The 17,054-nt window shown below is 32.7% G+C and overlaps 1 protein-coding gene across 21 annotated transcripts in view; it reads left to right on the forward strand.

Moving 5' to 3' along the window:
• Positions 1-17,054, forward strand: part of cin (Molybdenum cofactor synthesis protein cinnamon) — a 126,039-nt gene that overhangs the window by 53,045 nt on the left and 55,940 nt on the right. For 14 of the 21 annotated variants that reach the window (XM_076453968.1, XM_076453929.1, XM_076453959.1 and 11 more), the window contains 3 exons: positions 2,297-2,391; positions 8,862-8,928; positions 16,511-16,606. In XM_076453968.1, coding sequence (XP_076310083.1) covers positions 2,297-2,391; positions 8,862-8,928; positions 16,511-16,606 — 258 coding nt within the window. The remainder of the gene's footprint in view (positions 1-2,296; positions 2,392-8,861; positions 8,929-16,510; positions 16,607-17,054) is intronic. The other 7 variants (XM_076454069.1, XM_076454022.1, XM_076454038.1 and 4 more) reach the window with 1 other exon arrangement.

Here is a 17,054-nt window from a genome sequence, read left to right on the forward strand (position 1 = left end):
TTTGATATTCACTTCTCTGTGTCCACCTAGATCTGTGAAGGCAAGTCACTTACAATGTGAGGTTTGGTCTTATATCCTCAACCCTTTTCTGTGTTTCTAGTGCCAATAGTTTGGTCACTGTAAGACCTCGTGCTGTGGCTCATGTACTATGCCTATTGTGATGACAAAGACCACAGAGCAGATCTGTGTGACCAGAAGCCTCACAGCAGCAACTGTGATTGCTTCCACCCTTATTCCCATTCCTGTCCCAAGTAGATTGAAGATAAAGAGGTACAGTGCTTGAAGACTGTTAACAACATTCATATTCTGAGGCATGGAAACTTTGTCTTCCATGCTGTCAAAGACGTGTGCAATCACTCTCAGCTCTGCCATTTTTATGAATGTGCAGACCAACCTTTTCATGACTCCTGAAGAGTCTTTTTCATTTTATTCTTAGAGTTTGTTCCCTGTCTGTAAAAGGGAGTTGATACATTCACATCAACTCCTGTTTTTGGTGGCTGCCTGGGCCTCTCTCTATCAGCCCTGAGATGCAAAACTGTTATCTGCAGACTTTACACACTCAGAAAATCAGGCATCAAAGCTAGAAGGAATCTTGGATTAAGTTCAACTTCAGAATCTCTGGTTTCACAACATCCAAAGTTGTGTGAGACAAGATTCAGAAGTTGGTGAGTTGTATGCCTCCCAACCTCTTTAGGTCTTGCTGTCCAATAGCCAGGAAGTTGACAATTTTTTAGCATTGTTGATACCCTTAGGGACATGTTTTCTTACATTTAGAAATTTAGCCGAATGGTCTCAAATGAAATTTAAGACTAGTAAACACTTGACTTTTAAATGGTTCAAGCTGTTAAGCCATCTGATGTGCCCACCTCAGTGGTCATGGAAAAAAAAATCCAAATAACTCTTTTTACTGATGAAAGGTGAGAAGTAATACAGTAATATTGATACTATAGTTATATTGTAATATGCTTTTTGGGGGTGTATCATTATATAGAAAAATAGTATCAATATTACAAAAATAGGCCTACTACAATTAACAATATTATTTTATTGGAAAGAAATGGACATGAATAAATGTTTTATTTTCAACATATCTTCCTTCTAATAAATAGTCAAAATTTGTCTTTTGGGTAAAAGGAACAAGCAAAAGTAGTTTGATAAATATCTTGAATATTTATTCCTAACCAAAGCCATGTCAATGCACATTTTAACATGCTACCTATAAATTACCAGCAAAATGTCAACTTTAATATATTTTAGGGATGAAGAAATAAGGTAAACGGGTGTTACCAGGAATTGCTTTCAGGGGTGAGGGGATTTGAAACAAATTTATGCATATGGTCCTGAGTAATCATGAGTGAGGAATGAGTCAGTATTATTTCAGTGCATAGTTCTTAGCAAAGTTCATGCCACATTAACAAATAAGAGGTTATAAATATAGAGTTATGATACCACTTTAGGAGGCTTCAGTAGCATTAAATAATTTAATTAAATATATTTGAGAAAAAGAGATTTTAGTAATGTGATACAGTAATACAAGTGCCAGTCTCTGACATTTAAACTATATATGATTTGCACAGTTATGTAAAGAAACCTATGATAAACTATTATGCCTAAAAAATAAGTAAATTTAACACTCCTGCTATGTTTAAATTAAAACAGTTGTATATATCTAACATTAGTTATGCGATAAGTATTATTAATTTCCACTTAAATTAGTCTAGAGAAGATGTGTTAAAATCTAAATTTATGTCAAGATTTTTTCTGCATAATTGAGTGTGTATTTCAGTGTGCATTTATTTCTTACATTATGGTAAGTTCTATGCTTTAGTGTGTTTTGCATTTATGGTTAAGTAGTTTCTGTTAGGATTTCTGTGATAAGAGGTAATTCATAAGTCTTTTTTATATACTATATACATTTTGAAAGTGTTATAATGTTACATTTTACTTCTTTAGTACTTGTGTATGGAATTTCTCAACTTATAAAATTTATAAGATATAACAAAAATAAACATTGTATAAAGTTCACCAATAAACCTTATCTCAAGTTGTAAAACTTGCATAAATTAAAAACAAAACATGCTATTCCTATAAGAGAGATTGGTGTTGAGATTTAGTTTTTAAGTGGACATAGGAGGCCAGAGTTTGGAGGGAGAGAAACAAACTTTGTGTTTGAAACATTATTCTAAAAGGTAGATAAACTATTGTTGTATTTGCATATTACTACCTAGTTTACTAACCATTTTCCAAGAAACACACACACACACACAATGCTGTAAATGAAAAACTTGTTTCATAGGCTACAAAAGTAATTCTTGAACGAGAAGCTCCAGGGATGGCCACTGCAATGATGGTTGAATCTCTAAAGATTACGCCTTTGGCTATGATTTCTAGGTGAGTAAAACGTTTTTACTCATATGTGCCTTTTCAAAAAAAGCTATGGAAAGATCTTAATTGGATCATATATTAAATCTCAAATCTGAAAGTTATTTGAGTGTGTATATATAATACTTCTTTCCTAAAGTTGTTCCAACAGAATGCCTTCTGATGCCTTTGTGTTTGAAAAATACAAAATGGTTGTAAAATGCATCTTCCAAACAGTCTATGGAAGCAGTTAGCAAACTGATATTTTGTTTACAAATTTGCACAATAAAAGTTAATTTGTATTGACTGGATTATACTGTTTTATCAGCAAAATTGAGGATTAAGACTAAACTGAGACACATTTACAGTATGTCACTGAACTGTGAAAACCTCTGATAAGCATGGCAGTCCTTATGGCATGAAAAAGTAGTTCATCAGATCAATTTAGATCATGATCATATCTGCTAAAACTCTTGTTTCTAATATTGTTTTCTTAATAATTTTGCAATTTAAACTTTAAAATATTGTTTTGGTGTTTTAGTTGTGAATATTTGATGTTTATATACAGTACTTGTGAAAAAATGTTAGGATAAAGTCAAAAATTAGATTTTAGGCTACTTTCAAAGAACAGTGGAAGGTAAATCTCAGGTGAAACATCAAAATTTTATTAACTTTTCATATATATTACAAGAGACACTTAGTGGAAGTGCTTGAGTTCAGGAAACAGTAAATATTTTGTGTGTATCCCTTTTGTTTTAATAACTGCAGATAGTCTTTCAGACATTGTTGGAACATATATAATCAAAGTGTCCTTTGATATTGTACTTTGAATGTCTATAATAAACTCCCATGAAGTTTCTTTGGAAGTAACCATTGATTTGTTAAGTTTTATGATTCACCAAATCCAAGATCTGCTCATTTGAATTGAGATCAGGGTTTTATGGAAACCATTGCATCATTTGAATGGCTCCAGCAGTTTTTTCTTAGTTATTTCTGCATAAGTTGGATGAGTATTTGATGTCAGTATCTGTTTGGTAGTAAACTTCTTTACCAATAATACACATACCTCTGGGTATATCAAGTCATTACTTATGGTGGTCTATTAGTCCATCTATTTTGCAAATATCTCCTGTTGCCTCAGCAAAAAAACATCCTCAGACCATCACATTGTCTCCTCTGTACTTCCTTTTCATTGAGGTATCTTTCTTCTGCTGGACTTACAACCCACACTTTGAATAAAATATTTCAAACTTTTATTTATTTGTCCACAACACCCTTTTCCAATCATTTCAGTTTGGTTTTTATACTTTTTGGTAATTTTCAGTTCTTAATAATATTTGGAGAGTGAAGTAAAGGTTTCTTAACTGCAACATGTGCAAATATTCCATCCTCGTTGAGCCTTCTTGCAATTAAATCTGGACACTTTTTGGTTGTTTGGTACATGAATGTTTATCATGCTTGAAATCAATGGCAGTTTGTCTTCTGTCTCAGAGGCTGCATGAACAAAGATACATAGCATTAGTATAATTGAGTTTAGGTGTTCTGTCTCTTCCATTCCTATTTTCAAATTTTACCTGTTGTCTTGATCTCATGACTAACAGTGTACTTGACAGTGTTTGGGGAGCATTTCAAGTCTGCAACAATTTGTCAAAGAGTTCACTCGCATCACATAAAGCTATTATGTAAATTCACTGTGTGTTTTGGGCATGGTGTGACAACAAAATTTAATGTATATAGTTTCAGACACTGTTTTTATCAAGGTCCGTTTATGGAGTGCTATTAAATAAATTTCTTCCAGTATATACTGGTACCATATGCTAACTCTTTGCTAGCTTCTTTCTATGTAGTTAAGACACTGCATTGGGTACCATGAAAGTTATTTAATTTAGCTTGATTTGAGTGTTGTGCAAAGCTATGCAAGGGCTATCTGTACTAGCCATCCATAATTTAGCAGTGTAAGACTAGAGGGAAGGCATCTAATCATCACCGCTTACTGCCAACTCTTGGGTCACTCTTTTACCAGTGAATATTGGAATTGACTCTAAGTTTATGATGCCCCACATGGCTGAAAGGGTGAACATGTTTGGTGAGATGAGATTCAAACTCATGATCTAACCACCTGGCAGTGCCAGGCCAATTATTTCAGAACTTCAATTTTTTCAGTATGTTCATTCAAGGAAAACCCTTATGATATGCTCTTGGTACTAGTATTATAAGAATTATAAAGAATGAGAAGTTTTCTCACCCCAGCTCTTTCAAATGTCAACAGGGATCAGTAAAGTATTATTATAGTGTTGAAATTTACTTTTTGTTGTGGTATCAAAGAATAAGCCCCATAAAATGGAAAGAGTAACAAAATATTCAGTGTATTTCAAAAATGTCTTATTACTGTGTATATAACATTGTTAGTTTAGGCCAAACTAATATTAAAATCAAGTAATAGTAGCCAACTGGGTCACAAAATTATCTGTGAGTGTTTTTGTATGTACAACAGGTAATTGTTATGGTCTGAGACCCTAAATTTGATCAGTATACTCATTCAAGCAAAACCATTATTAGATGAGCTTGGTACAAGTGTATGAGGATTCTAAACAATGAAAATTATTGTCAACTTGGCTTATTCAACTGGCAACAGGGATCAGTGAAGCATTATCATAGTGTTGGAAGTTACTTTTTGTTGTAGCATCAAAGAATTAGCCCCAAAAAATGGAAAGAGTAACAAAATATTATCTTGTCTTAACACTTTTGCATAGTACTACACAACAGTGTATTTCAAAAATGTATCATTACTGTGTATATAACATTGCTATATTAAGTCAAGTAAAATTAAAGTATTGGAGTCATAGCAACCAACTACGTTGCACACAATTATCTGTGAGATTGTTTCTATGTGTAACAGCTGATTGTTTGGCACATAATTACAGGATCTGAACTCAAAAGTATTTACACAATGGTGAAAATAAAAGATCCACTAATGGGTCCAAAATAGCAAACATGATAACAGGCTTGACAGGGTATCTAACAAACCCTTGAAAAAGTCATTTTATGGGTGCTTTTGAATGCCAGTGTGGTAGTCACCATCAAGTGTGAAGGACTATTAATCATCCAACAACTATTTGGTAGTGACTAGCAATGACTAACTTTTAGTAATCAGCATAGAATAATACATAATTACAATGCAGACTATTAAAAAGTAGAATAAAACATTGCTGAAACTTGTGAAATTGCAATGAACGTAATTTACCTTAATCCAACATAAGAACTGTGAAAGAACAGAAGAGCACATGACTTTTGTTTGTGAATATAATAGATCCATGCATGATATTAATTTGTGAACCATTACAAAATAGAACTGTACATAAAATATGCTTGTAGAGTGTTAGAGGATGTTTCGGAAATTATAGTGCATGCTGGAGGAATTTAAAAATGTTAGCAGTAAAATTAGATAAAAATGTTTGTTGTCCACATAATATTATTTCAGCCAACTATTTTTGCTGCATTTTTATCATATTAGCAGTTTTTATACTGATTAAGCTGAAGTGGTGAAGTAGTGACTGATAACAAAATCATTGTTTTGTTGTTATTTGAGTGTAAAGGTTTTCTTTAATTTTTAAACTTCATGGTCAAAATGTTAGAAAATTTATTTGTGCATAACTAGCTTGTGGACTGATAGATAACACACAGGTTGAGTACCTCAAACTGAAACTATTTTGTAGTTTCACCATGTAATTGCAAGTTATGTAGCCATGTCTAGTTGTACTCTTGTGATACATAATTTGTGTTTCTATCTTTGTGTAGTATTATAAGATTTATTCTGAATTCATTCTTTGTTCTTAATATGTACAAGACAGTATGTGATCTAGTAAATTGTTAAGTTGGTCATTGCACATTACCTTCATTCCTATGTTGTTCTCAAAGGTAGTTAATACCTGTTATTGTGTGGAGAGAACATTGTTTAATACAATATATTGTGTAAGGATGTTAACAGGGGTGTTTTTCAGTGGTTGTTTAGGAGAAATCTGCAGGCTACAGCTTAACCTATGTTGTAGTAAGAATGACCACTCTCGTGGGTAGTATGTTGGGCTTCTTTGATTTTGCATTTGTTTTCCTTAAACAACAAGTAAAACCAAAATTTAACCAATATAAAGGAACACCTTTACACCTATACTAATTAATAACCTAAAATCCAACTGAAACATCCCCTACAATCCTGTACCCAATGGTTAGTTGCAAACTCTCTCTTTGTTAACCTGAAGATGACCTAGGAAGGTCAAAACATTGTTTGTTGCTTTAATAGAGAAAGTGTTAATACCCATACCAGTTGTTCTGAGATACATTTTTATTTCAAGTGGGTTTCTCGGCATCAAGAATTACAGTCTAGTTCATGGTTTCAGCTTGAGTGGTTGGAAGAGAAGTCAGTAAAAAAATAATTGTGTATAAGAAACAGTAAACACACATGTTGTTTTTGTGTTTTATCATCATAATAATAATAATGATAGTGCATATTTTTCACACTTTATGTTTGGTTTCACTATTTCATTTTATGTCAACTTAATCAGTAAGCATGCAGTATTACTCTGTTATTGAAATATCTTGATCAAATTCCCTATTCATTAGTGGATCCATCTGGTATAACTAAAAGTTAATTCAGTTTCACCAAAGTATATTACACTGTCTTAATGATCATGCATCTTCATAATATTCTGTTGTATAGATTCTATTGCAGAATGTCCTATCATAAGGCTGTCATATTGAAAGCGTACAGTTACTTCCTGCTGAATTTCTGTATATCATCTTGTTTAAAAGAACAACAGTTTTGCAGTGTCTATTTCAGTATTCCATTTGTTTAGAAACCCCTTGGGACTGTGTGTGGTTGATTTGACCAGTATGTTTTCATATAGAATGTCGTATATATTAGTTTCATTCTCCAGTTCCTTGAGATTTGCAACAAATGAAGAGATATGTTGTGAAATCAGCTTTTTTGTGTGTGACTTCTGTAACTTTTCCACATGGAAAACCTTCTTGACTATATTGCATGCTATTGTCTGTGACATCTGGATGGTTTTTGCCAGTGACCTTTGGGTTTTTAGATTCTCATCTATTACAAGACTGCACTTTGCTTTTTGTGGCTGGAGTACATCTTGTGGGAGATCCCTTGCACTTCAAATTGATTCATGTTCCTTTGTTTTCTAATTTCAATAAATAAAAGGGATATGTATAAGTATTTTGCATCAGATTGCACTATTTACAAAATGCTAAATGATGTTAAAATATACTGACATGTCTCATTCCACCACATGGTTGTCATATGGTTTGCTGATTTGAGTAATAAAATTCCTTTAATGTAACATTTTCAGTCCCAAAGATTATTGTGTTGCTTAACTAAAGATTTCTCAGCTTTTTTGTATATATAAGTTGGATTCTTTACAGTAGGTGTCTGTGACTTGTTGACAATAAATTTCAACAATAAACAAACAGCAAATAGTCTACTTCTTTTAAAGTTATGCATTAAAACAATTCAAACACATACAACTGTTTGCTACACTGTTGATTACCACAGTTGTATCCAGAGATTTAAATAATTGTCTCTTTTTCTTCAAAGTCCACAAAGGCTGGTTAAATTACTTCAGTACACAATTGACAAGATGAATTATTCTCCGTTGCTTCTTATTGCCTCTGATAATTTCACTTTAAAATTGCCACTGTATGCTATTTATAGCTAATGTCACAATCATGCAGTCCAGATCTATCTTTTAAATTAAATTTCCTCTGTGTGCTTATTTACACACCAACATAGATCTAGAATATGCCACATGTTATTAGATATTATGATGCAATAATATACAATTAAAACAAGAAAAATTTAAGGTTCTGGTTACATGTTACAATAATGTAACAATCATCAACATAGATCTAGAATATGCCACATGTTATTAGATATTATGATGCAATAATATACAATTAAAACAAGAAAAATTTAAGGTTCTGGTTACATGTTACAATAATGTAACAATCATCAATACATAAATGTTGAAATACATGATGTATGATTCATAAACAGTTATTTAAAAAAGCTTGCAGTAAACTGTAACTTTTAAAACATAACGAAGTTTAACACTAGTGCTACTTAGCTATCTAAATCTTAACTTTTATATTAAACAGAAACAGTCATGTGTATGTAACATGTATTGACTACCAGGGAATTGTACTTAGTTTGTTGGATGGTTTTAGAACAGAAGTTAAACAACATGATACTGAATATAAATTTACCTTCTGGACTATTACAGAATATAGCTACATTATTTAAGCTTGCAGTATTATAAATTAGAATCATACCTCACTTTAATGTTCAAAATCGTAAATAATACAACTTAACAAAGAAAAATGATTTTGTGTTTCATTTGTATGTCATGGTTGTTCTGATACAAATAATTTTTATTATGTTCTTAAATTACTTTTTGTGAATATGTAATTGATTGCTTTTTGTCTTATTTCAACAGACTTGTTTGTGGAATTCGTGGTAAAACTCTTATACTAAACCTTCCTGGAAGTACTAATGGAGCAAAGGTAACGTTTTACCTCAATATTGCATTGAATAATGGACAAAATTTGTGATTTAAACCTACAGTTGTCTGAGTTAGTAGTAAAACTTAAAACATTCATCCTTGGATTATACTGAGTTGAAATTCTGGCTGGCTGCAGGAGTCTTTGGGTAACTGACAAAGTTTGACTTTTTGCAAATCAAGAAATCTTTAGCATATTGAATTTTGATATAATTACTTCTTAGGGCAGCATTAGAAGAGCATAAAGGTTTAAGTATATTTGAATTCACTACAGGCAAGTGAAGTAATAAGGTAATCAGAAAGGTTAAGAATTTGATCTTAAATCGGAAAATTCTAGATTAAAAATGTAAGATCAGATGAGTTAGTCAGAAGATTAGCTTAGTGTGAAAGAAGGTCATAACTACCTGGTTAGAACCATGCTTTTCTTTAAAAATTATTTTGCAATTGTTGCAAACTTTGTTTGTTAACCTGAAGATGATCTGAGAAGGTTGAAACATTGTTCTCTACTTTAATATAATTAAAGTCTTAATTCCATACCAGCTGTCTTATCAGTTTTATCCAGTTGCATTAGTTTTTCACAGATCAAATTTGGTGGATTCTTCTTCACTATGAATTTTGAAGTTCATGTTACTATTTTGGGGGTCATGCCATTAACCAATATTTTTTCTACTGATGGTGGATTTATCAGTATTTATCCACCAAGAGATTGAACTTTATGTGGATCAGCCTTAGTTCCTGGATCTCATTCCAGTTCCAAACAGGCCAATCCTGTTCAGACTGGTGAGCACTCAAACTGTCTGTTTTTGGCTTCTGATTTTGTTATACCTTCTCACACCCCACCTGAGGAATTAGTTAGATCTAATTTGGCATTTGTTGATTTTATTTTTTATGAGCCACATTCTTTGCTACTAGTTGACCAATTTTCCTCCTGATATTCTGGTTCATGCTGATTATTTTGTCTCACAATTAAGTGATTACCCCCTGGCCGTCTTTCTCCCTTTATAATCTTTCATCTTCAACCCTTACTAACTGGGTCTGACTTTTGATCCAATTGGCCTATTCCTCCTTGCCTTCTTCCTCTCAGAGTTTGTTCCAGGAGTCTTTTCATTAGATTAAACATCTCACTTTTTCTTTACTTCTTCTTTTCATCGTCCATAAGAAGAAATTCTACAATCAGGCATGTAGACCATACCCAATATTTTTGTCTCCCTTTATGTACATCATACTGTGTTTTTTTTTATTTGTCAGATTTTTGTGTTCCCCCTGTTGCCATTCTCCAGACTTCAGTATGACTCTGACTGGTTAGCTTCTATTTATACTTTCTTTTCTTTTCTTTCCAAGAGCTTTTTTTTCATTCTTCACTATATGGGTCTGAGGCAGCTTTTGCAAATGACCCAGGAACAACTGAGGGTAGTTTAGACTTATTTTTTTCCAGCTCCTTCTTTTACTAGGTCAACCTCAACAGGGGATTATCTTGAGCAGCTACCTCCATCTCCTTTACTTCAGTTGACTACTTGGGTTTGTGGAGTTTTGGGGATTTCTTCTTTTGCAAATTGACTCCTTCCTTGTTAGTAGAAAGGACATTAAGTGACTACTTGGTTTATCCTCCTGCTCCTGATGTTAATGTTTATCCTGGGAGGCTTGCAACTCAGTTGCATGATTGGATAGTTATACTATTTAGATTCTCAATGGACATGTCTTCTTTTGGACCTTTGGGGGTCAAGAATGGAAGCTTTGATCACTGTAAACAGATACCTTTTTCACATATTCATCTTACTCTCATGACTATCCTGAGATATTTATCTTCAATCCAACTTTTGTCTGAAGCTTATCAACATTCTTCTCAGAAATTTAAGGATGAGATGGGGATTTTGCTGACATTTTTTTTTTTCAGTCAGAGTGTTCTTTCTCTTCTTTTTGTGTTTTCCTGACTGGTTATTTTTGGGATTTATTGGGTAGAGGTGCTTTATTAGAAATGGATCATTTACCATCTTCTGTCCTCAGGGAGATATGAGAAGCTCCTTGTCTCCATCCCATATCATTTGCTCTAGTTCCAGAGACTTTAGAATCTTGAATTGATATTGCCCATTTACATTCTTCTTTGTCATCTTTGGCTTCTTGTCTTCCTGTCTCTAATTTGGGAGTATCAGCATGCAATGTTTCCTGATCCTACTTTCAGTTCTCAGGTCTATTGGTTCCCATAATAGGTTCCATCTGTACTCTCAAAGATCTTTGGCTTGGGTCTGACTTGGGATCATATCAGCACTAGTGACTATCCTGGAAGCATTAGTACATAACTTTGTGGACATCTGGAGTTCTTTCCATAATAGACTCCATCTGTACTCTCAAAGATCTTTGGCTTGGACAGATGGACAATAACAGCATTGGTGACTATCCTGGGAGCATGATTCCATCTTTTCCTGGTCATCTAGAGTTCTTTCAGTATGAATCCATAGGTATTTAGTTTTGTGGCCTCAGGGTTGGTTATTCAATTTACATCACCTCCACTATTGTCTGCTCAACCTGTTGCTTTTTCCCCTCCAACAGATTGATAATGAGTGGAGCTCCACCCCCAGGTCATAAGAGAGTTGTTAGTCAAAAAAGCAGTAGAGAGAGTCGATTACATTATTCTGGGATTTTATTCTTATTTATTTGCAATACCCAAGAAGACAGCAGGTTGGCATCCAATCATTGATCTATCTCAATTCAACCAATTTTAAAATCCATTTCTGCTTGCTTTACTGTGGAATGTTTTCTCAATCTAGGGCACTTGATGACTAAATTCAATGCTACAGATCCTTATCTCCATTTCATCATTGTAGAATCTTCCCAGAGGTTTTTCAGGTTTGTGCACAAGGGTGAGGCATTACAGTTTCAGGCTTTTCCTTTTCGTCTTGAATCAGCATGTTGTGTATTCTGCAGCATTATTCAAGCTTTTTGTTGTCATCTTCAATCCTTGGACCTGCACACACATCATTGTATGGATGACTGGGTACATCCTGTGAATTAGTAGAACAAAATTCTCAGATTCTCCTTTCAGAAGCAAACCTCTTAAACAGATTGGAGGAATCTATTTTGTCATTAATGTAGTATCTCATTTATTTGGATGTGTTTTTCAATACTTACATAAGTCATGCTCAGCTAACCCTTCTCAGGGTTTAAACCATGGAAAGAGTCATTAGGCTTTTACTTTTGTCTCTTTTTTTCTACTGTGTAGATGGTTCTCTCTCTTTTGGGAACTTGGCTATCCCTTGAGCCTCTTTTTTCTTTGGGATGATAATATTTTAGGTCCTTTCAGTGGTCATTGCATGAACAATTGATTATGCATTTTAATCCTTTGAATCATTCTTTCTCATCACCCAAGAGAACATCGTCAATTGTGAATGGTAGTTAAATTGGGGTACCCATTTCATTGCCTCATGCCAAGATCCATCTGTTCATGGTTGGGGTAACTTATCTTTAAGGTAAGGAGTTCTAAAGCACTTTGACAGAAGACATGTCCATTCTCCATGTTAACATTCTCAAAGTTTCTTGCAGTATATAAGGCAGTGGTTCAAGGTATGCCCCTGTTGAAAGGAAAAATAGTCATGATACTCTTTAATAATAATTCCACAGTTGTATCTCAGATTTCTCATCAAGGAGACACCCAGACTTGAGACCTTTGTTTTTCATACTTTGGGTCATCTCTACTGGATTCATTTTCATTGTGTCAGTCTTTTAGTATGTCATGTTCCAGGAGTGATGAATTTAATTGCAGATCACTTGTCTTTAACTCTGTCAGAAAAATCTGACATCATGAGGTTTTCAGTGAATTTGCTCTTGTTTCGGGTCTGCAACATTGGTGTCTTTGCAACTCATTGGAAGTCTGACCTGCAGTAAATTTGGTCTCCAAAATCTCATCTTCAAGCATTGGTAGAAGATGCATTTAGTCAGGATTGTATAGGTTTACATCTATATATTTATTTCCCCGAACTATTTCCTCTTGTTCTGAATATGACTTATATTATTCTCTGTTAAGCTCTTTTGGCTGCATCTTATTATCTAGGTGAAACATGGTTCCCATTTCTTCAGTATGTGCAGGAATGTCCACCTCTACCTCTTTGAGATAGGAAATCTCTGTTGAAACATTTTCGATCAGACATTCTACAGCCAGATGTTTGAAAAATCAATCTTCATGCTTGGAAGTTATGCAGTCCTTTGTCCAGCATAGGGATTTAACATCTAAGGTTTCTCTGTACTTAACTAAATCTCTTTGTAGACCACTGTGATAGTTTATCAACAGAAATGAAATATTTATTGTCATGATGTATTACAAGGAAGTTAAATTCGCTTCACCTGAAAGTATCTGTTATATACTGTTTTTCAACTTGGGTATTTGAGAAAGGGCTATTTTCATCTATGGTGGCTTTATATAAGGCATCCCCATTCATTATTTTTTGGTATTCTAAATATTGGAAGGTTTTTGAATTTCCAGTTCTGTCAGGTCTAGTAAAATCCTTTCCTATTATTTTTTCTCAAATGATCTTTTCAATTACCAAATGAGGATTTTGCAGTTGTTTTACATTAGTTGGCTTATCATTCATTGGAGCCATTAGCTTTGTGTTCTATATTTCATTTTTCTCTTAAATTGTATTTTTTGTTGTTGTTGGTCTGTGGATGTCATCGGTTTGAGTTGTTTGCAACCAACATGCATAGGACTCTATCGTTCCACATTTGTCCTGCATAGTCCTGAGATCTTTCCTTTCCAAGACTCTGGCAACTATAGAAGACAAATGATCCATTTTCCAGCCATTTCTCACCTTTATGACTGCTACAATCCCAGTTGTTTGTTATGTCCTGTCAGGGCTCTCAAGTTTTATGTGATTCATGCAAACTCATTTTGAGGTACTAGGAATTGATTGTGCATTCATTGAGATTATTCTACTTCCCATGCTTTATCTCCTATTACTCTCACAAAAAAGCTTCTTAAATTGATTCACACAGCTTATAATGGATTATTTATTATAGGGGAGGAATGTTTTGCATGTCACATCTTGCCAGATTCATCATATTTATATTTCATTAACTAGTTGATTGAATTCCTTCTGGAAAACATTGGGCAGGTTGGTATTTGGATACTACAATTACTTTCCTATTTTGTTACTTACACAATATATCAGTTTTCTCTTCTGAAGATTTTTGACTCCTCTCTGTAGCTAATTTCACCACATCAGTTAGATGAATGTGTTTTGAAGTGATATCAATAACTCCTTTCTGTTTAATCTTCATTATATGCAAAATGTTCCCTTTTTTTTTTCCTTTAAATGAAATGTGAATATTTGATATTACTTTATAAGTATCGTAAATTAAATTTTTTGGTTCATGAAATAAAGCTTTAATGTTTGATCTACGTCTTGGTGTAGTGGTTAGTATATTGGACTGGGAGATTGCATTAATTGTTCTCGAATTTCACTGTTTCAGTTAGCAACTGTTCCTTTCTCATTGTATTTCATCTACTCTGAAGTTCAAAATTAGTATTATTTGGTCTACCAATTAGTCCATTTTTAAGGTGTTGTTTAGGTTGAAAATTAAAGTAACTTAAAACATTTTAATATATTTAATAAAACTTCTAGTTTTTAATATTTTGTGAAATGACAATTATTTTTTGATTTTCTATCTCAGTTTTGACTAAAACTGACCAATCTAAGTATATCAGTTAGTGAAAAACATGTGCATATGATTATTCCATGAACAAAAAGTTAGAAGTAGGTCCTAGTACATGATTTTTGTTCATTTACAAATGTCTCAGAGATTGACAGTACTATTAATGTATAATATACAATGTGATTTTCTACAACAAGAAGAAACAGCACAACAAAGTTCTGAGGAATTTAACTTTAAAAATAAAAAACTTAATTTAATAGCTTAAAGTAATTCACAAATCTAATGTAATCTAGTATAATGAAAAATAAAAAGAATGTATAGTAGATTTGAAAATTGAAACTAAAAACAAAAATATTCACATCTCACAATGTATTTTTCTTTTACATGTGTGATATAAAGTCTAAATTATTGTAAAATATTACAGATCATACAGACTTACTTACACTTTGTTTTAATAATTTATTTTTCTTGAAAATACATTTGTTGTACTATAGAAGGAATACAATTTCTAAAATTTTATAAAGGCTTTTAAAAATATTCATACTGAATATTTGAATGTTTTAAACTTCTTTGAAGTTCAGAATGTTTATCAGGGGCGGAACAAAATCCTCATAACCTTTGTCTTCACATTTTAGATAATTTAGAGAAATGTCAAATTTCACTTTGGGTTTCTAATATATTACTATAGACCTTGAAAAAAAACTAAACATTTTTTGGTTTGTTGTATCAATCACAAGAAGAAATTTTTATTTTTTAATTAAATATTTTTTTTACAAAATTTCAGTTGAGTATTATTTTGTAATAAAAAGATTTACTGATTGTATACTTTTGTCATACAAAATATTCACAAACTCACTGTCTTGTAAAACTCCCCTAACATGGGATACATTTAACAAAAATCTGTTATTTTCTCTCTGAAATTTTTGGCAGATGATAATATCTTTAGGTAGTCTATGGTGTGAGATACTGGTCCAGTTATGGCTGCATAATTATGTAGGATGGTTTTTGTTGCATGGATAATTTTTTAAACATTCAAGAACTAGATATACATTTTATAAAATGTACTTTAATACGCAAGAGTATCTTTCAAGATACAGATTATCTTGTTTTTTTATGGTTTTAATGCATAAGTTATTACAAGCATTATTGCATGGGTGAGCTACTGATGTTATAGTACATTTTCATTTGTATTTAATGTGTGTTACTTAGTTTCTTTGTATTTACAAACTGGGTAAAGTTTATTTATTAAAAAATGGGTTCGGCATGGCCAAGCGTGTTAAGGCATGCGACTTGTAATCTTAGGGTCGCGGGTTCGCATCCCCTTCGCACCAAACATGCTCGCCCTTTCAGCTGTGGGGCGTTATAATGTGATGGTCAATCCCACTATTCGTTGGTAAAAGCGTAGCCCAAGAGTTAGCGGTGGGTGGTGATGACTAGTTGCCTTCCTTCTAGCCTTACACAGCTAAATTAGGGACGGCTAGCATAGATAGCCCTCGAGTAGCTTTGTGCAAAATTCAAAAACAAACATACAATCATTTATTAAAAAAATAGATTGTAATCTTTCATTCATTATGTGGTTGTAACTGGTTTCATTTAATATCAAGTTTGTATTGTGTGTGTATAAAGCATGTTTGTAATGATTGACTAATCTACTTTGTGTATGAACTTATTTCTTTCTTGTTACATTTTGCTCTGAAGAAACATGGAATTAACTTAGGTTATTAACTTTTATTTCTGTTAATAATTTATATTTTGAAGTATATCTTTGTACTTGTTCTGCATTAGCTTCATGTTTGACTTAATTTCATTTGTTTTTAATAATTATTCAAAAATATGTAATTTAACTCCATTTGTTATCTGATATAGTGTATGTGTAATGTGGTACTTAAAATTAGGCGTGAGTATAAATATATATAGTAACTGAAGACATTTTTACATTTCAGCAATGTTTGGAATTTGTAAAATCAGCAATACCTCATGCTGTAGATCAGCTCAATGCAGATACTGAGAAAGTTGATGAAACACACAGATTTCTGAAAGTATGGTCTATATCTTTATTTATTTACATGCTATGTGTGAAAAGCAGTTACATTTCTCACATTCTTAGAAAGTTAATTCTAAATGTATGTTATTAATGCTCATTGTAAATTAATAAACCATGAACATAAAATATTTTGACTTAGAGTATGTTACGTGACCTACATGTTCAGATTTGATCAGCTTTAAACTACTTCTGGTGTGCTTGATGATATATTTACACTGTTGAAGATTTTTGTGGTGTATATGTGATAGTGCTTGCATGTGTTTTGCATATGATTTGTTTATTAAATACGATGCAGCATCTCATAATGACACCATTTGTGGTTTACACAGTGTCACAAATGTATAGATATTTATTTTCATAAATCCTTTAAATTTAAGTAGAAAGTGCTGGTGATAACTATTTCTAATTTAACGATCTAAAAAATGAAATTCAACATGCAATAT

This window comes from Tachypleus tridentatus, chromosome 1 (assembly GCF_004210375.1).
Source record: "Tachypleus tridentatus isolate NWPU-2018 chromosome 1, ASM421037v1, whole genome shotgun sequence".
Lineage (NCBI taxonomy): Eukaryota > Metazoa > Arthropoda > Merostomata > Xiphosura > Limulidae > Tachypleus > Tachypleus tridentatus.